This window comes from Chelonoidis abingdonii, chromosome 18 (genome assembly GCF_003597395.2).
Source record: "Chelonoidis abingdonii isolate Lonesome George chromosome 18, CheloAbing_2.0, whole genome shotgun sequence".
Lineage (NCBI taxonomy): Eukaryota > Metazoa > Chordata > Testudines > Testudinidae > Chelonoidis > Chelonoidis abingdonii.
In genome coordinates, this window is record NC_133786.1 from 9,866,379 (window position 1) to 9,886,448 (window position 20,070).

The 20,070-nt window shown below is 54.7% G+C and overlaps 1 protein-coding gene across 4 annotated transcripts in view; it reads right to left on the bottom strand.

Moving 5' to 3' along the window:
- Positions 1-20,070, bottom strand: part of IGSF9B (immunoglobulin superfamily member 9B) — a 100,440-nt gene that overhangs the window by 65,434 nt on the left and 14,936 nt on the right. For all 4 annotated transcript variants that reach the window (XM_032802403.2, XM_032802406.2, XM_032802402.2 and 1 more), the window contains exons 2-3: positions 6,746-6,943; positions 3,873-4,019 (exon numbers count right to left, since the gene is read on the bottom strand). In XM_032802403.2, coding sequence (XP_032658294.1) covers positions 3,873-4,019; positions 6,746-6,943 — 345 coding nt within the window. The remainder of the gene's footprint in view (positions 1-3,872; positions 4,020-6,745; positions 6,944-20,070) is intronic.

Below are 20,070 nucleotides of genomic sequence, written 5' to 3' on the forward strand. Positions count from 1 at the left end.
TTATTCCAGTTGAAAGCTTGGAGCCCAAGGGAGGACCTATGCAATATGTATCATGCGCTCAAACTTGCAGGCTGCCAATCCTGATCTCTGCAAACAAACCAAGCACCCATACGCAGCCCAAAGAGAATGCTTTTCAACCTCATAATTAAAGTGTAGTCAATTCTCAGGTTCAGAGCTGCTCTACAAAAACGAGTCCAGTTAAACAAAACAAAAAAAACATTCAATTTTTAAGTTTTAATTCAGTTACATGAGTGCAACTCTTGTGTGAACACACACAACTCTTTGCAACAGATCAAAGTAAACTATATCAATATGAACCAGTGTGAACAGCTTTACATGCACCCACACAGGTTGGCACAGGTGCAACTCAACTGATTTAAAATCTGATTTTAGTACAAGTGGGGCCACTTGCATGTTGGCAAGGTCCAAGTGCCATCTCCCAGCAGGAAGTTCCTCTTCCCTTCACCTGGACTGACTCCAGTGGCTCAATCTTGCAACATTCCATGAGCAGTATTCTCACAGAATACAACAGGAGTACTGCCAGTGGAGTGCTTGCAGGGTCAGGAGCCAGGCATCCAGATTCCCCCCATCCAGGGTGGGATTCAGTCTCTTCTCAGCAAGACATGGCCACCGGCTCATCTGATCAGCTCCTTCAAAAGCAGTGACAAAAAACCTCGCTAGCAGAATGCAGACAACCAGCCCACAGTTCCCCCAGCTGCTCTGTGGGTTCAAAGCAAACCCATCCGAGAGACGTTTCAGCCAAGGGCAAGCTATAAAGAAATGTGACAAAGGCAGTTGTGAGGTGGATAAGGAACTGGTTAAAGGGGAGACTCCAGCGGGTCGTACTGAAGGGTGAACTGTCAGGCTGGAAGGAGGTTACTAGTGGAGTCCCTCAAGGATCAGTTTTGGGACCGAATCTTATTTTACCTAGTTTTATACTGCTTTGGACAAAGGCGGGAATGTGCTAATAAGTTTGCGGATGACACGAGCTGGCGGGTATTGCTAACACGGAGAAGGACCGGGATACTATTCAGGAGAGTCTGGACCACTTGTACACTGGAGTAATAGTAATAGGATGAATATAACAGTGAAAAGTGCAGGGGCTATGCACTTAGGGATTAATAATAAGGAATTTTAGATACGTTGGGACGCATCAGTTGGAAGCGCAGAGGAGGAGAAGGACCTTGGGTATTGGTTGATAGCAGGATGACTATGAGCGCAATGCGAATGGCCGTTAAAAGCAAAATGCGGTTTTAGGATGCATCGGGCGAGGTATTTCAGTAAGGAGAGGAGGTGTTAGTGCCGTTATATAAGGTGGTGTGAGACCACCTGGAATATTGTGTGCAGTTCTGGTGTCCATGTTTAAGAGGATGAATTCAAACCGGAACGGGTTCAGAGACGGGCTACTAGGATGATCCGAGGAATGGAAAACTGCTTATGAAAGGAGACTCAAAGAGCTGGCTTGTTTAGCCTGGCCAAAAGAAGGCTCCGGGGGAGATTCTTGCTCTATATAAATATACAGGGGGATTAACGTTAGGGAGGGAGGATTATTCAAGTTTAGTACTAATGTAGGCACAAGGACGAATGGGTACAAACTGGATTAGGAAGTTTAGACTTGAAATTAGACGAAGGTTTCTAACCATTAGGGTGAGTGAAGTTTGGAACGGCCTTCCGAGGGAAGTTGTGGGGCAAAGACTTCTTGGCTTTAAGACTAAGCTTGATAAGTATATGAGGGATTGTTGATGGGAGTTAGTTTTTTTGGGCAATTGATTTTATTATCGGCAGAGTAAGTCTGCTCGATGGTCTGTGAGGGATGTGTGGATGGGATGGGACTGAGTTACTGCAGAGAATTCTTTCTTGGTGCTGGCTGGTGATCTTGCCACATGCTCAGGGTTTAGCTGATGCGCATATTTGGGTCGGGAAGGAATTTTCCTCCAGGGCGGATTGGGCAGGGGCCCTGAGGTTTTTTCGCCTTCCACTGCAGCGTGGGGCATGGGTCGCTTGCTGGTGGATTCCCTGCAGCTTGAGGTCTTCAAATCTCAATTTTGAGGATTTCAATAACTCAGTCATGGGTTCGAGGTTGTTATAAATGTGTATGGGTAGGGTTTTGTGGCCTGCCTTGTGCAGGAGGTCAGACTAGATGATCATATTGGTCCCTTCTGACCTATGAGTCTATGAGAGGGGAGCTGCCATGTATCAATGTTTCTTACCTTCATTGGTTTTCCTCTTGCAAACAGACAATATATACACTACACTCCCATTCTCCCATCCCACCCACGCCCACAGACCCTCCTGCAATCCCAGTCTGTCCTGCACCTTTCAGGTGTACCAAACGCACAGTTAGCCCTGACACACATTCCTTATGCTAATATGCATCAGGCTGTCCTGGGGTCCTGCTTGGAAGGCTAGACCTGCCCCCACCTGGGTTATTCCCAGACTTAGCTGATTGGTCCCTGACTGCTCACTAGCTAAAATGTCCCTGGACTTACCCTAGTCTGAGCAGCTGCCTACCTCTCTCACAACGCAGCTCACCTGCCTTCTACCTCACAATGACCCATGACAGGTGGTCCAGTGAATAGAAAACAAGCCTGGGTTCAACTCACACACATCTTAAGTAACCCTGGTCAAGTCGCTTCATCTCTCTGGGCCTCCATTCCCCAGCTGTCAAGTGGACAGCGTTGTGCTTCCTTACCTCACAGGGGGGCTGTGAAGATATTGAAGGCTGGTTCTCCAATACCACCGTGGAGGCTAGATAAGCACAAGAAATGGACAGCACTACATGTCCATCTCTTCCCTCCCCCAGCTCCCCCCCCCATCACCTCTCATGAGGAGGAGGAGGAGGGCAGCTCTGGGCCCTTCTCCTCCCAGAGAGATCCACAGACACCACACAACGAGCACGGGACACTCTGAAAAGTGCTGCGAAGAAAACCTGGAGAAACAGCCCTGAAACAGGAACCAGAGGAGGGGCAGCAAAACAGACTGGTAACAACTTGTACTGAGCTGATCAGAGAGGGGCTGGGCCAGAACTTGGATGGGAGCCCTCCAAGGAATAGCTACGTGGAAGGACACATGGGAAGTGGTACTGCTGACTCAGTGGGGCTCTTCCCTTGTATTGATGCCAGCACTGCTGGCCACGTAGAAGTCAGGCCCTGATCAGCTGTGGTCATTAAAGACCTGTGGTAAATTTGGGGAGCTGTAGGCATGTTACATCCCATTACCCCAACTCCCAGTGCAGTTTTGATGCGGGGTATAAAAACTGCCTCTTTTCCCAAATAGTTGTGTAAGTATTACTGTTAAGCAGCTGCCATGTTCCACTCCAGAGGTGGCTGCATTTCATTGCGGCATATAGCAACCCTTTCACTTTATATCCTTCACTTGTTCCACAGGTGTCTTTTGAGGCTTCAAACAACCAGTGAAGGGCTTGGAGACCCTCCTGGTAATACTTCATCCCTTCTCTCCCACCATCTCCCCTCCTACCTCTGATCCACTCCCCTCTCTCCATCTCAGTCACAATCTAGGATAACCCTGGATTCCTGGTGCTGCAGTATTGGCTGCTGCAAGCACGGCCTGAGAAATGGCAGCAGATGAGGCCCCGAGGCCTGTTCCTGAAAGATGGCTGCTCTCCCCGTAACACAGGACAAGGGAAGCCAGAGATGATGGAACGCCCTAGCTGGCAGTTTCAACAGAGATACAAAGGAGAAGGGAGATGCTTGGGTGAAGGGAAAGGACTTCATTAGTGAACAGTGCAGACCAGACAAGAGAGCAGCAAAGCTCTGGGTCTTGGTCTCCTGGGGTTCTGGTCAGTCACATGCCAGGAGCAGATTTACCCAGAGACACGCATGCAGAGAGAAGCCCCCCCACCTCCTACTCACCATTGACCGTGAGGTGCACCCAGCTGCCATTGTGGAAGGTGTCGTACTGCTGATCCAGCATAAGCACTTTGCACTCGTACCAGCCCTGGTCCTCAGAGCGAATCTGCTCGATGCGCAGGGATGCCTTGTCATGAAGGCTGGCACGGCCTGGAAGAGACAAGGACAAAGTCAGAGGGACTCAGCTCCCAGCTAGGAAAGGGGACCCTGAAGCCGCAGTGCAGCATCAGCCTGACACCTCAACTCACCACTTGATACCCAGCCTCTCAAATAGCACTTACAGAGGCTGCAGAAAGTCCACCCTGCCCCGAACCCAGGCTCTCTCTCCGCCACTGGACACTGAGGCCAGGCTTCTTCAAAAGGGAAGACTGATTTCTCTATTTTTGGAGGCCCAACACAACGCACAACAGGTCTCATTTTCAAGCCCAGCCCTCCCCCAGGAGAAAGCTCCAACGTGCCTTCATTCCGGGCTAATGCACATCACTACGCCCAGGGGACAGGCCACGAGACAGAAGCCCTTCACCTCTAGTTCAGAGTCTATTCCATGTGTGCAATGACTCAAAGCTACCCCCTGCAGTCGTGGGCAGCCCGCATTCCAGGGGAGCCTCACGACTCAGCTTTCAGTGGGTAAGTGCTCCCACCACAGAAACCGCCAGCCCCACTGGCACTAGCCTTCCCCCCAGTTGACCAAGCACTGGATAGAGCACAGAGCCAACCCCCCCTCAAGGTGATGGCTCCGGGGCAGCCTTGAGGCATGCACCGAGATCTGACGTTGAAAACTGACTCGCAGCAGAGCAAAATGCAAACCAGGTACGACCTGCGGCTGGTGCGCAGGGTTGGTGGGGAGGTGCAATAGGACAGGCAAGGACACACTCGCAGGCCAGTGCGAGAGGACGAAAACCCCAGCCACTCATGATAGAATCGTTTTCTTCCTGGCCAGAAAAGAGAACCACACAGCAAGCCGCCAGCTAGTTTCCCTGCTGGACACCCTCCAGAGACTGCCAGCTCCCCAACCACGCTGCTTGCTGGGAATCAGGGCACCTGGCCAACTCCCACCTTGGAGCGACGGCGCTGGCTGGAAGCGGAGGCACAGATGGGGTATTTAAGACTCTCCCTTGTTCCTAGGGTGCACACTCACGCCTTATCCCTCCCCTTCCTGGAGAGCACAGCAGGGAACTGATATACCTACCTGCAGGAGGAAACCATTCCCTGCCCCCACCCCCCGCCAATACCTCCTTGGCAGCAGCCCCTTTATCATCTGCCAAGTCCCATCCTCAAGGCAACTATACAGCTGTGGGGTGCCTCCCTGCCTCCTGGCCAAGCAACTGCTCTCCAACGTCCTGTTATTCTCCCCATCTCACTGGGAGATCATTCAGGGGCAGTTGTGCATCTGCACGGTTTCAGTTTAGGGTCCCCTCTCCCCTCCCCCATGTATACAGTGGGTCCACACAGGGCTGGGATCAAGGCCCGCCTGGTAACAGGATCCTTGCCCCCTCTCCTTCCCATGCTTCAAGGCATGGATTGTGCTGCATCGATTCTCCATCCACAATGATTCCCTCCTCCCCTACCACCACCATGCAGCTCCATGCACTACCTGCAAGAAACAGAAACCGCACCTCCAGCTCCCTACTGCTCCAAGGGCCGATTGGCAGCAGCTGGAAAGGACTGGTAGGGCATCTAAGGAGATGCAATAGCATCTCACCCCAGAGCTTTGCACTCTTGCTACAGTCACTGGAGACCAGGTCAAAGCCAGGGATGACCCCTTCTGCACCTTGTCCCCCCTGCCCCACGAGGATGGCCAGCTGCTGCTACATCTGCGAGCTGCCTCTCTGTTCTGATCTGCCTTGTGTGATCCTAACCCTCCCCGGGTCCCAGCAACCACAGGAGGCTGCAGGGAACTATAGGGTGGCGAAGGGATGCAGCACAAGCCCCTAGAAAGCCAGCAATGGGGCTGCACAGGCCAAAGATCCCCATGGGAAGCAGGCCTATGGAGCCACCCACATGGACAGCTCACTGCCCTCTCTCCCTTTCCTCTTCCCCTCAGGCAAGTCGCTTCACCAAGTCAGGCCATTTTCCTCGCTGACTCAGTTTCTCTCCTGCCCACCCGATTTCTAGAGGTGTGAGCTCTCTCAGCCCCCAGATACCCCAGCAAACGCCCCAGTGGGAGCCACAGAAACCTGGTGTCTGAGAACCTCGGACTCTCTCAACAGCTTGGACGCTGGCCTTGTACCCTGGGGATCTCTGGATCCAGCACCACCTAGCTCAGTCCTACCCCACTCACCCAATTCAGTTTCATCTTCCCCTTCCAGGGGCATCCCCTGGAACTGGACATCCCAGGGGCTAGGGCAAGACACAGTGGGAGGACTAGTTCCCCTTGCTGCAGAGAGGACACCAAGCAAGGCTCCTGCCCCAAAAGCAGCAGCCCAGGCTCTCCGCTGTTCCCAGGGAGCAGCAAGGCCTGCCTTTGGTTTTGCTTCCTTGGCTCCTTTTGTCCCACACAGCCCAGCTGGCTTCCCGATGCTGCCGCTTAATTAAAACCAGTCGGGTGGAAAGAATGGAATGAAAGGGAGAGAGACTTTCCTGGAAGGGGGCAGACTGGATACAGTCCTGTGCCGATCAGCCAGCTCTCAGGGCACTCCTGGGGCAGCTCCTCACACGCCGTCAGCATGCTGGGGAATGGTGCATAGGAATGCCCCTGCCCTCGGATGGCGGTGGGGGTAGGGAGTGCTTCAGGGCTAGAAGACACAGTGTACATCTGCCTCAGCCTACGGCAGGCTGGTCGCTCCAGGTGAAGATGCTGAAGCACCAAGCCCAGTGGAAGTGCCACGGCTGCCCCATCCCCTCTCGGCACAGGAGCCCATGGCTCAAAGACTCACCTGCATACTCTGGGTCCACATGGGGAGGGTAAAACCCAAACTTGATGAAGATGGGAATGGGGACTCCGAATTTGAACCACTCCACCACATAGGGAGGGGGCTGCCCGGTCAGCGGATGGATCACGTCGCATCCCAGGATCACGCTCTCACCAGCACGAGCTGTCACAAACTCGGGTTCCTCCCTTGAGCCGTGGGCACCTGGGAGGAAAAAAAACACAGCCAGGCAGAGTCAGTGGCTTTTATTGCAAGTAGCCTCTCTCCTCATTCCTGCAGGTCCACGTGGCGAGACTTTCACAGCGCACACTAGGGCTTGAGTATCAGCAGTTGGGCCTGGTGAGGAAACGGAGACACTCCCTCTAGCAGCTGAGCTCCCTACCACCAGGCTGGGGCACAGAGAAAAGGAGCGTGCCCCGACTCTGCAGCAGCAAGTCTGCCACAGCGCCATGCTAAGGAAGGGCCCACGGCCAGGCTCTCAGGGCAGCAAGCCAGCAGCACAGTGCCCCTGATGCTAGCTGAAGGCTAGGAGCAGACCAGGGTAGCAGGGTCACATGGAGGAAAGCCAGCAGACTAAAGAATATCCCACTCCACAGGCCTCTGCTGCCGCTCGCCCTGGCACTGAGAATGGGTCGTGCTAACCTCAACATCAGCAGTTTGAGAACGGGAAACACTGTCCAAGCCTAGAGAGTCACAGCATCCAAAGGGCAACATGTTTCCAATAAGTCCCTCCAACTCCACCGGGAAACAGCGGCTTCCACAACTGAGACACACATGGTCTGCCAAAACCGCACACGGTGCCAGTGCAACCGGGTGACTCGCGTGACTTCCAGACCTGCCAGAGGCACCCCTCGCTCCAGCTACTCGCTCTCCTCCCAGCGACTAGCTCGAGAACAGTCCACTTCCCACCAGTCCCAGAACTCTGACCAAGGGGGCTGGGTCCCTCACCTGCTCCAAGAGCACCTAAGCCACCCCTCCCCACCTTGTCTGAGCCAGAGCCGGGCCAAGAAGACAGCTCGCCCTACAGCCACCGGTTCATTTGTTTGGTTCATTGGATCACCGAGGTTGCTAGCTGGGCAGATTTGTCATGTGTGTTACCCCCAAAGGCTGCTGTAGAGCATCTCCAAGCTATGCCATGCCCAGGGCTGGCTGCTTGACTCAGAAAGGAAGGAGAGCAGAGCGGGGACACCAGGGGCAAGAGACCGAAGGGAAGTGGCTGGGAGTGTAAAAAGAGCAAGGGCAAACGCGATGGATAGATGCTGCCTACTGATGGCCTCATCTCAAAGTTCTGCCTGCAAATGCAAAAGACCAGGCTGTGGGTGCAGAGAGCAGACTGTGCTCTGGCCCAGCCCAGTAAAGCACGGCAGGGGAGGGAGTGGCCCCCCAAGGCTGTCCCCTGAGACCTGCTCCCCCTGAGCACATAGGCCTGTCACCAACTGCCCAGCCAGCCCCCCAGCTCCCCCTCCCCCCTCAGCACATGGAGACTCCCTCCAAGGTCACCTTCTTCCCACGCTCCCCACCCCCACATGCAGGTGCCCCTGCCTCCCATTCTGGAGGAGGAGGAGGAGGATGGGGAGGTGCAGGCAGCAAATGCACAGCTCTTCTATCAGCTCTGCATTGCTTAATATCATCTTTAGGGATGCCTCTCCTCCCTTCAGCAGGGGAGACATCCATTCATAAACCCACTCGCCTCACCAGCCAATTACTGCAAGGAGCTACAAACCCTTGGAACGGGCCTTTCAAAAGGAAAAGCGCTGACACCACCCAGGCTTAGCCCGGCGAGCGGTGACAGCATCATTAAAACAGTTGCTCGATGAACTGGACACCCCAGGAACCCGCCTGACACATCCATCCCCAGATCCTGAGCCAGTCCTGCCCTGCCCTTGCAGCCACTCCACCTGCCACATGCATCTCCCCAGAGCCAGGAGACGTATCCCATAGCTCCACATCCCCCTGCAATGTCCATACCCCACTAACCTGCACCAGCCATATCACCCCTCCCAAAGACCAAAGCTAGCCTCCATAGTCCAAACACAGGCATTTTCCACCTCTCCCCAAGCCTGCTGCCAGCCCATTCCCAACCGCTATCAGGAGCCTGCGGCTAACCCATTTCCCCTTGTAAACACAGGACTCCCCCCAGGCTTAGCAGGATTGGGTCAGGTCAGGTCACTGCAGGAGAGAAAAAGAACCACGTGCTGCAGAGAACAGTGCTGCAGCTGCAGCAGGTGGCCCTTTCATTTGAGTCAGCTCTGACCCAAAAGCCCCAGGGCTGAGGCTAGGGGGTGCTAGTTTGTTGACGGCGCAATCTTTCAGATAAATCCTACGACCAAAGGCCCATTGTGCCACTGAAGTTCTGGCCAACTTCTACTGGGGATAACTCACCCCTCTGCAGTTTCAGTGTGGAACAACTATGCTCCCCCCAAGGCAGGCTGTATTTCAAGGCCAAGTAAAAGCAAGCCCTGGCACTCTTCATCTATAGAGCTCAAAGTGTGTTACAAAGACCAGCATTTTCCACTCCAATTCCAGGTGGGAAAACTGAGGCACAAAGCGACACAGGAACTTCCTCGTAGTCACTCAGCAGGCCAGTGACAGAGACAGAAACAGAACCCACATCTCCAGAGTCCAAGTCCAATGCTTTATCCACTAGGTCACATTGCCTCCCCTACATGGCCCCTCCAGACTTTGCACAATCACACGGGTAGTGCAGTGATACAGCAGGTACAGGATTTGCAGGAAAGGTGCAGGGCTCTCACCTGCTCGCTGTGGCACACCGCTCCCCCCCCTTCTCCATCCTCTGAGCCAGCTTCTGAGAAGACGGAGAACCAGCTGCTCTCCTACAAGCGCTAGGAGGTGGGTGGGAGCCCATACAGTCCTACCCTGCACAGCCCATTCAAGGGGTCTCTCCACAGCAGGAGCTGTGTGGTAAGGCCTGGGGGTTTCATATTCATGGCACACAGGGCCAGTCTCCTCTGCCAGCCAGCCTCAGCATGGCAGAGGTGAGGAGAGAGAGCTTTAAACCCCTTTGCAACCTAGAAATTCCACAACCTTCACCCCACCAGCCTCCGCACAATCTTACCAACCCAAGTCAGGGCCGAAGCAGCTGTTAGCCACCCCCTGCTGCTCCTACACCATGCCCCACGGCACCCTCTGCTGCGAGAGGCTAGCTTTGCTGTTCATCTGAGCCCCTTGCTGCAGCCAGCGCCGCGCCCCAGCGCATCTGTTACAGTGAAATGCTGGAACTACAGTAACTGTGAGCTCCCCCAAAACTGACACCCCTACAAAAGATGTCTGCAAAGCAAGGCTGGGGCTTAAGAAGCCATCTACCACATCACAACCGGTGCCCTGCCCCATTCCCTGCAGAGACGCCTGCTAGAAGAGGCTGGGGCTGCTGTAAGCTCCCCGATAGCCCATGCCATTCTCCCAGGGGTAGGAGAGCAGCGTTTTTTTAAAGTTCCTTTCAGTCAGCTCCTGCCTGGATCCTGCAGAAGGCAGAGCCTGGGGAATCAGGGAAGCAGCTCCGTGGTACTGCAGCTTCAGGTATCAGAGCTATTATAGCGTGAAAAGGCTCCTTTCCGCATGCAGCCAGGAAGCTGCTCGGGCTGTAGCTGCCTCTGCCAGCGAAGAGTCTTCATTCTTCAGGGAGGCATGTTCCCAGATCCTTCGCTCTGCTCTTCAGGGCTAGCTTTGATTGGCCAATAGTGACATCACTGTTTTTCCACAACAGGAGAGTAACATCACTGGTTATTTCTGGCTCAGACACAAACGTAAACCAGCAAACGGCCCCCACGGGCCCCTCGGGGCCCCTGTGCAGGCTGATAATCAAAGTCCCTTTGGGGACGCAGGAGCCAGGTGGATTTGGCACCGTGGTAAGCCGCTGTTTGCTGGGATAGTGTAGGCAGCAGCCAAAGACTCGCTCCTCTGCAAGCTGCGCCAGTGCAGGGAAAAACATGCATGAGTCTTATCACACAAGGCCATCAGCCATGAGCATAGCACCTCTACAGCTCCTCAGCCCAGGCACGGGGACAGGCAAAGGCTATGGGGTCTGTAGCCGGAGGAGGAACGTACCTGGGGTGACGTGTAACAGGCAGAAGCGTGACAGAGGGGCGGTTGGGGTGCAGGTGTATTAGGAGGGACCTGCGGACAATAGAAGGGCTTGTGCTGTGTGTGTGTGTGCTGAGCGGTAGATAGGGTGCCTAGCATGTGGGCATGGAGGGGCCATGTCTCTTGCCTGGGAGGGTAACTGCTCACTTGGGTCATGCACACACCATCGGTGCATGGCTGCAGACCACCACTAGGGATTGAGAACATGTCTAAAAGCAGAGGGGAGCCACGCAGCATGTAGCTGCAGCCTTCACCACTCATCACCATCCCATCCCCAGGCTTCACACCACCTGTGCAGGATTTCTTTGCACCTCCCTGGGCCTCGTTATCCCTGCATTTCTAATGAGGCCAAGGCTTTTGCACCTCATCAGCTGATGGGGTGACTTCAGCTGTCACTCCACCCCTGAAATCTGCAATGCTTTGAGGGGGTCCTGGGACTGGAATCCATCCTCTCTCACTCCAGTGTCCCGGAGACGTTTCCTTCTGTGCTACTACCCTCTCCTCTACAATGCAACCACCCCACGCTGTGAGGAACCCAAGTCATGGCTTACTAGCCACAACTCTGGAGCGGCTCCTGCTTTCAGATGCCACAGCAGGCTCCGCACAGCCTGGAGGAGATATGGCACAGCCGCTGCAGCAGCAAGAGGGAGGGGCCGGGGTCCGCACAGGGCATTTGAAGGCCAGACCATTTTCCTTAGGCTTCAGCCGGCATCTGAGATCAAATTACCCAGGAGCCTGGTCCAAGCCAGCCTTCCTTCCAGCACGAGAAATCATGGGGTTTGCCCGGAGATTCCCCCAACCACCTGCCTGGCTCCATAGTATGACCATCTCCCTACATCTAAATGGGACAGCGGCTACCACATTCAAACTGATGCTGGTGAGAGCACCTTGTGTGAGCCTGAGCTCGGACAGAGGAAGGAGGGGCAGGCTCCCCGGCTCGTCAGAGCAGCCCTCCTGGATGAGGGTCCAGTCCTGCACTCATGCTAATCTCCTTCAACTGCAGGGTGGGGAGGGGATGAGTGGCTGAGCAAGAGTTGCAGGATTTTGGTCTCCCAGAATTTGACAGCCACTCCAGTCTGGGGGCAGAGGTTGTTAACACTTCTGCCCCACAAGAGAATCTGCAAGACCTCTACCAGGCCCCAAAGTCTCAGGGTACTGAGGACTTGCATCCATCCTGCCCCCCGCCCAACAGGGAGTGAGCAGGTTCCCACGTCCTTGCCAGTCCAGTGTTCCCCAGCTAGCAGCTTGTGCAGTCCAGAAGCTCGGAGCCCATCCAAGCCTTCACCGGTACGCAGCAGCTGCAGTGTCTCCCTAACACACAGCTGGAGCCCTGCCAGCACGCGTAGGACTTGATGCACCTTGGCACAGTCCCCAGCTCTCTTACCTCCAGTCAGCACCAGGCCCTCCATTCACCTGAGGAGCATTCAGATTTCCACACGGCCAGCAAGAGCAGCAGAAGGGCAAGGGGAGGGGCTGGCTGGAGGGGAGAGAATGACACTACCATATGCACTAGCAGCGCCAGTGGTCTCGTACTGCCTCCTATGCCATCCAACCCAGGAGCACTGGTGGGATGAGTCTGCCAGGCCTCAGCCGTGCCATCCCAAAGGGTCTGGGCAGCGTGCATGAAAGAGCAGCCAAAGAAGGCTTTGATATTTGCCTACACGCCCCAGATACAGCCTCAGTGCAAGAGCCCCCTGAAGTCAGCCGGAGTGGATGGTGCTCAGCACCTTATAGGATCGGGCCAGGAGACCCAGAGGCTGCGCTCAGGAGGGAGAAAGCACCGTAAGTGGCAGCCTCCTGCTCTCCCTCAGCCCGATACCCAGCACTAGCGGCTCTTGGTACTGACACAGCACCAGCTCCCTTCTCCTCTGATTCCAGCAGCTCCCTCCGCCAGCTCCAGATTATTGCCCTGAATTTTCATCTCCGTCTGGTCCAATAATGCTCATTTCCTGCCCCCACACACATCGTCAGGCGAACAGCCCCCTCAGCCAGGGACCAGCAACGGTTCTCAGCACCTGCCTCCAGGAGCTCACAGCTGGGGAAGCTAAACTCGACTCAGGGAGCTTCACCGAGAGCAGACCCCTGCTCCCAACCCAGCGTGGGGACGTTGGAGTGCTGCCCCCACAGCAAGAGGAAAGAGGGTTCTGTTGGGAAGGCTGAGAGACTAGGAAGTGCATTGAACCCCACCGGCTACAAGCAGGAGCTGGGCTGGCCCAGCCTGGAAGAGACACCAGGAAAGGCGGGCGGGGGTGGAGGGGGAGCGCAATGCCATAGCACAGGGCCCAGTCCTTCCTCAGCTAAGGCCAGGCAGACCCAATGATGGTGCCCATCCGAGGAAACTTGGTCATTGGCATCACCAGGCAAGGGGACTGCTGGCGCTGGGTGTTGGCCAGGCCCTTGCTAGCTCTGATGTCCCAACGTCGCCTGCTGCACTCCAGGTCTGAGGATTCTGCTCCCGCTTTTCAGCATCAGGGTGCATGGATGTGCACAGGCCCCATTCAAAACAAGTCTCTCTCCACCGCTGCTGAACCTGTTTCAGAGCCAGATTCCAACCAGCTCACACCCCTATGGCTTCAGTGCAGTTTGGCCAGCTGCAGGGGAAGGGACCGACACCAACCAGCTGCAAACTGTACCTTACCCCATGCCAGCAGATGCTGTCCCCACCCTGCACAAACAGGGCTACAGCGCTCAAGGGGTGCCTTCCTGTCACTCCAAAAACAGTGCTCACATGGAGAGCCACAGGGTTAGGGGATCCCAAGAAAAGCTGCAACCTCTGTCATATGCTACAGCAGGACCCATGCTCCCACCCTCCCCAGTCGAGGGTACATCCACACAGCAAACAGTGCAGAGGTTTCAGCATGGGGAATGCAAGCCCAGCCCAGACCCTGGGAAGGTGCTCAGCGCACTAGCCCCCTCTGAATCCCATGCTGCACTGTCTTCACCTCTACTGTTACCTGCTCTCGCTGGATTCAAGCTAGCTCAAGAAGGTTGAAATGCCCTCAGACCCCTTCCGATAACACTCTCCGCTGGCAGAAGTCCTCTTCCTTCATGCAGCAACAGCGCAAGTTTCATCCACATTGAGGCACACTGCTCCACCAATCCAGCCCTGGAAGGGGCTCTCTCCAAGGACTCAATTGCGTTTGAATGTGGCTGTGAAGAACTGAGCTAGCCAACAAAGCCCACTCTGTGGTCAGCGCAGACCACAGCGCCTTGTGTCAGCTACTTATGCTCCCGTGGGAGCACAGCAGGCAACTCCCTGCCACCACCACCCTCATAACGCTGGGGTACTGGTTTCAGTGCTGACTCGAAGGAAGAACACTGCATAAAGCACGACCAGGGCTACCTCCTGCCACAGCCAGTGGGCTCCCATCTGACTGCTGTCCAGGCCTGATGCTGTTTAGCTTAGATCTGATGAGCACAGCCCACGCTGCTCTGATGGCAAAGGACCAAGGGCAGAGGAGGGAGGAGCTCCCAGACCCCCACCTGGCTCCAGCTGGAAATAGGTGAGTTTCGACTGGAAGGAGATCCCCCAGTGCCATGTCAGGCAAGACAACTGATTGATCCCCACCATGGCCATTCACAGCCAGCCTCTGGGTTTCTCAGCACGATTAGCAACTTTAATTTGCTCTCAACTGGATTGCATTTCACGGCCCTTCCTCGCAGGAAGTTGATAATTCAATCTTCTCATCACAAAGGGGGAAGAAACAGCAGCAGCAGCAGCAGCTTCTGCAGGGCCTGGCAGAAAGGAAAGAACAAGTAACAGCTATTCACAGGACGGATACCCAACACCGTGGTACCACCTTTTCCCCACTACCCAGAGTATCTGTCAAGAGAGGACCGGGGCCGTAAGCCGGAGCAGCTCTGTGATTCCTAACATTATGCCTTACAGTGCCTCCTGCTGAGTGAGGTTGGGACTGCAGGAACTGGAAGCGCTCTCCGCTGGCATGCAAGGAACAGTCTCACGTTCAGGATGACACCAGCCCTGATGTGTCAAATCTTTCTGTTCAGGGACTGCTGAATGGCTGGGACAAGACAGCCCATTCTCCAAGGCAGCTTCAAAGAGGCTTTTACAGACGAGACACAAAAAATAGCACAGGCCGTGTATATTTGAGGCCCGATACAAAGGGTCCAGTGACATCTGGAAGGAAGCCATTGCCCCCGGCTCTAGAGGCACAGAGGATGGCAAGCAGAATAACGAGCCAATTAATTATAGCCCGCACCAGTTTAACACCATCCTCCCTAACACATCACAGCACACAGGCCTCTGAGCAAGTGAGGGGAAGGGAGGGGAGGAAAGGAGAGGGAAGTAAAGGAACAGTGCCCAGCTCAGGAAGGGACTCTCTGACCACCTGGGGAAGACCCAGGGTGCTGCAGGAAGGGGTGCTGGTGAGTCAGCTGTTCGCACTCTTCCCTCATCGCCCCCCTTTTCTCTACACTTGTGCCAGTGACTTTCCATGCTCTGGCTGTTGGCGTTATCCTGATAACACTCGCAGCTCTGCATCTCCCTCTCCAGCCTGTGGCCATCGTCCCAGTGTCTCCTTGGGGGTGCCCTGCTGCTTCTGCAAACCATGCACCACAAACGCAGATGCCCTCTGCCCACCTCACCCCTTCCCCTGCCACCATCCTCCCTGGCACCTGAGCTCAGGGCTGTCTGGGACCCCTCTCCTTCCTTACCACCAGGATCCTCCCACTCCTTCCTCGCACACCCACCCCCCACTTCCAGAACCAACATGTGTTTCATGGCCTGATGCCAGGGGCAAGAGGCCATGCCATCTCCAACCTCTCTCTCTGGAGCCTCCCCCTCTCCCATCATCCAGCAAGTAATGCAGGCTTCCTCCTCCATTGCTCTGACAACGTCTCTCCCACTCCCTGCTCCTCACTTCTCTCCACTGGCTCCCCCGTCACTGAGAATGAAGTTAGGAGGAGGGGTTTGAGCCCAACCCCCAATGCTCCTCACCTCACTCCCTCCTCCCCTTCTCACCTCCCTCTGCCTAGAATGGTCTGTCTTCCTCACATACCTCCTCCAAAGCCCTCTCCCCGCAGCCCATCCCACCCCTTGGATTTCCCCTCCTGCCTCAGCCCCTTCTCAAAACCACCAGCATTGAACAGGTTTCTCTCTCTCCATAAGATGCCGTCCGTTACGCTGCACTGCTTGAACCCCCTTTCTTGGCCCATCATCACCTCGCACTGCCTGAGCCTGCAAACTCAGAGGCAGAATGCATCTCTCTGACTGGCTAGGCAGAGCCAGGGCACTATATTGATTGGTGATGTCATTTGGAAAGTGTTTTGGGATCACCAGATGAAACGGGATTCATAAGCATCAGCTATTATCCTGCGCCCAGAAGCTAAGGTGATGAGTTCTCTTCAACAGACGTCCCTGCAGTCCACCTCTACACTACAATCCATCTCTGAAGATCACCCGTCCCATCCTTCAGCTCCAGGCAAAGACAACTTGATTTTCCAAGTTGCTGAAGAAACACTGCTTCACCAGGAGCTGCAGGTGCTCCACCTGTCTGGAAATCAGGTCATGAGGGGGCTAAGACCAGGGGATATAATCAGAGTCACCCACGTAAGGCAAGCGGACAGCTAAGAAGCAATGGAACAAATCCCTGCAGAAGACTCTGGGACCTGGAATCCTTCCATAAGGCGGCAGCAGCTAAGTTGGAGGGGATAGACTGCACCATCCCCTTTTCTGTTGGAAAGATGAGCAGAACAGACAAGAACTGTCTCATGCAGAGGTAAATGCTCCCTTTTCCTCCCTCCCTTCTAACTGGCCTGGCAATAAGCCCTTTCCAGGCAGCATGGCCAAAGCAAGGAATTTCCACCACCCACCAATCAGGAGAGAGCCAGGGGGAAGCCAGCGTCAGCTGGGCATGAAGATGCACAGCCCACCCACAAGCAGCAGAGGCCGTTAACTTCAGCTCCAAGAAGCAGCTCATTAACTAAAAAGAGGGGAATGGGTGTGTGTGTGTGTGTGTGTGTGAATGGAGAAACAGCCACATAGGAAGAGCACAGCTGAGAACGGATGAGTGAACACACAGGAATGGGAGAACCAACAAGGCAAATGGAGAAAAAGCATGAATGGAGAAGGAGAATGGATGAGCATGAGAGAGAAGGAAGGAATGAGTGGGAAAGAGAGAACAAACAAACAAGAAAAAAGGAACGCACAAGGGAGCCTGAGCAAGCGAAAGGCATCCATGGGTGCACACGGGTGTTTCAAAAACATCCCCATTTCAAACGGAGCCGGCACCAAGTGACTGCGGGCCAAGCTCTAAGCCTTTTCCTGGGCTACCACCATTTGAAGCCGAATGAGCCGGGTTTGAAATCCCACTCCCTCTTTCCGAGAGGGGAAAGGAAGAGTCCGGGCAGATCAGAGCTACCTGATGGGCCTGGTCCTCTCCCACCTGCAGGGCCCGTGGATCAGCAGGATCCACTACACACACCTGCAACTTTGCCCTCACAGTTGCCAAGTGCTTCGTGCCCATGCTGCCCAGGCCCCAAACAGGCTTGGCACAGAGGGAGTGGGCAGCATGCACATGCCCTGCAGTAGCCTCTGGAATGGAAGTGCTGAGATGTAAGTGTCACAGAGTATGGGGAAGTCAGGGCCCTGTACCCTTCTTCCTGGGACTCAGTGACTCTCAGCCAGCCTATAGAACAGGTTTATTGGACAACAGGAATGCAGGTTACAGCAGAGCTTGTAGGCACAGCCAGGACCCCTCAATCAAGTCCTTCTGGGATTCAGGAAGCTCAGTCCCCAGCTTGGGATTCCCTGAATTCCAACCACCCAGCCCAAAACCGAAACTGAACTAACTCCCCACAGCCAGCCCCTTCCTTTGTCCGGCTTCCCAGGCAAAGGTGCTGACACACCTTGTGATGCAGTAGGGACTCTCTGTGTGGGGGATGGGAGAGCCGGGGATGACTTTAGGTGAGGGACAGGACCTAAGCCTGTAACCTGAGCCACGGAAGGAGGAGTGCACTATGACCCCCCCAGCCAGCAGGGGATCCTCCCAGCGAAGCTCACCCACCAGCAGGGGATCGTCCCGGCAAAGCTCGGCATCCATGGAGCAGAAGCGGCTGGAATGGGAAAGAACGCTAAAACAGAGAGCTGGAGGATCGTGAGAAACAGAGACAGCATGATCGGGAGGAGAAAGAGAGACAGCGTCATCATGAGCTGGAACTGGCAAAGCTGAGGGGCAGCGGGCCCCCGGCAGCAGTGAGCGAGGGGGGGCCCAGGACTGCACGGAGCTTTGGTAAGTGCATCCTGGCCCAGCGTAAGGAGGGGGAGGACATGGATGACTTCCTGGATGCCTTTGAGACGGCCTGCGAGCTGCACCAGGTTGATCCTGCAGACAGGCTCTGGGTTCTCACCCCCTTACTGGACTCCAAAGCCATGGCATTGTACCGTCAACTGGAAGAGTAGGAGAAAGAGGACTAAGAACTGTTCAAACAGGCCCTGCTGCGTGAGTTTGGGCTGACTCCTGAGATGTACCGGGAAAGGTTCCGGAGTTAGGATAAAACCCCCAAGGTCTCATATCTGCAACTAGCCGCCTGCACGGAGGGATACGCCAGCAAGTGGGCAGATGGGGCCAAGACAAAGGGGGACCTGGTTAAACTGCTGGTACTGGATCAACTGTATGAGTGGTGCCCATCCGACCTGAGGCTGTGGTTGAGGGACCAAAAGCCAGAGAACCTGCAACATGCAGGGCAGCTGGCCGATGAGTTTGTGAAGAGCCTGTCGGGGGGTGGCAGGGAGGAGTCCCAAAGGAACAGGCCCGCCGCAATGAAGAGTGAGTCTCACCCTAGGACCTCCCAAAAGGGGAATAGGGAGAACCCCCTCCCAAGGGGAATGCCCAGCGTCAGGGACAACCGATCGGTTCAAGGGGACCAACAGGACATGAGCTGCTATCACTGTGGCCAGAGGGGCCACATACGGTCCCAGTGCCCCAAGCTCAAGGACAGACTGAGCAGACTGACCCCACACAGACAGTCCCTACTGCATCACAGTAAGTGAAGGAAAATAGGTCAGTTTCTGGCAGCTTACAGAGCCGGTATCTAATCGAAAAGCCAGTGGGGTAACCACATGCAGGGCTAGGCTTCACCTCCATATGAGGAAAGCTGTCTATCTGCCATCCATTACAATTACAAGCACTCAGTTCTTGTGGGGATCACCCCCCAGCCCTGCTCTTTGCTCTGGATTCCCTCTCTTGCTTGGTTCACATACCTGGCTAGATGCCCCTGTCTCACTAGCAAGTTTCACTCTGTGTGCACATTCGTGGCCTCAGCCCAGAATTACCCTTCCAGTCTATTAACTTCCCCTCTCCGAGGGAGGGTGAGACGCACAGGGCTCAAAATCTTGTAAGAGATGCCAGCATCCCACACCTTTGCGGCAGGGAAGAGGGACAAGGGGGGAAGCTAACTGCACCTCCAACCCAAACTGTACATTTGGGGACAGTCCCACACAGTTACACACATTTAGGATACCTTTAGGCACTTAACCACATCTGTGATCTGGCAAAAGAGATCATGGAAATGGGGCAACATCCACAACAGCAGAGGGTTCTTCAGTAACTCTGCCAGATCGGGGTGGGGTCACATTTTTTAGGTATCTGTTGAGTCTACAAAATATGCACGCATACCCATGGCGCACTCCAAAAATCTTGCCATTTACAGCACAACACTATAGATACTATAGTGAGAGGTGCTAGAGAGATCAGTGTCACCAGCTCCCAAAGTTTTACGAGTCTCACAGTATTGGCTGTTCTTCAAAGCCCCAGCTCCTGAAGGCATGTGATCAGGTGAGAATTTCAGCTTCCATTTACAAAGTAAGTTTCTGGCCCTTGTGTTTGTGAAGAAAAGCTTGAGAACATGACCCATATGGGACCTAAAGATTAAAAAGCCAGAGGGCAAATGAAAAGAATCTCAAAAGGTACTTAAACATTTCATGGTTTCTGTGGTCTGACACGTGATTTTTGAATGCTTGCAATTGGCCCTACAGAGAGATACAGAAGAGACATGGGTACCAAAAGGCCCCACGCAACTCTGTTAATCATGTGCACAAATACCACTCTGCAAGCGCCACTTTGCATGGTGGGCAGAGCAATGCAGGGCTGGCATGTATGCCAACGCTGCAGGAGTGGCAGGGGTGCTCACATTTCTAACATGGCCCTGATGGAACTTCCACACACAAACAGGCCCTGCTGCTCCTGGGCAGGTCAGTGCATACCCAACAG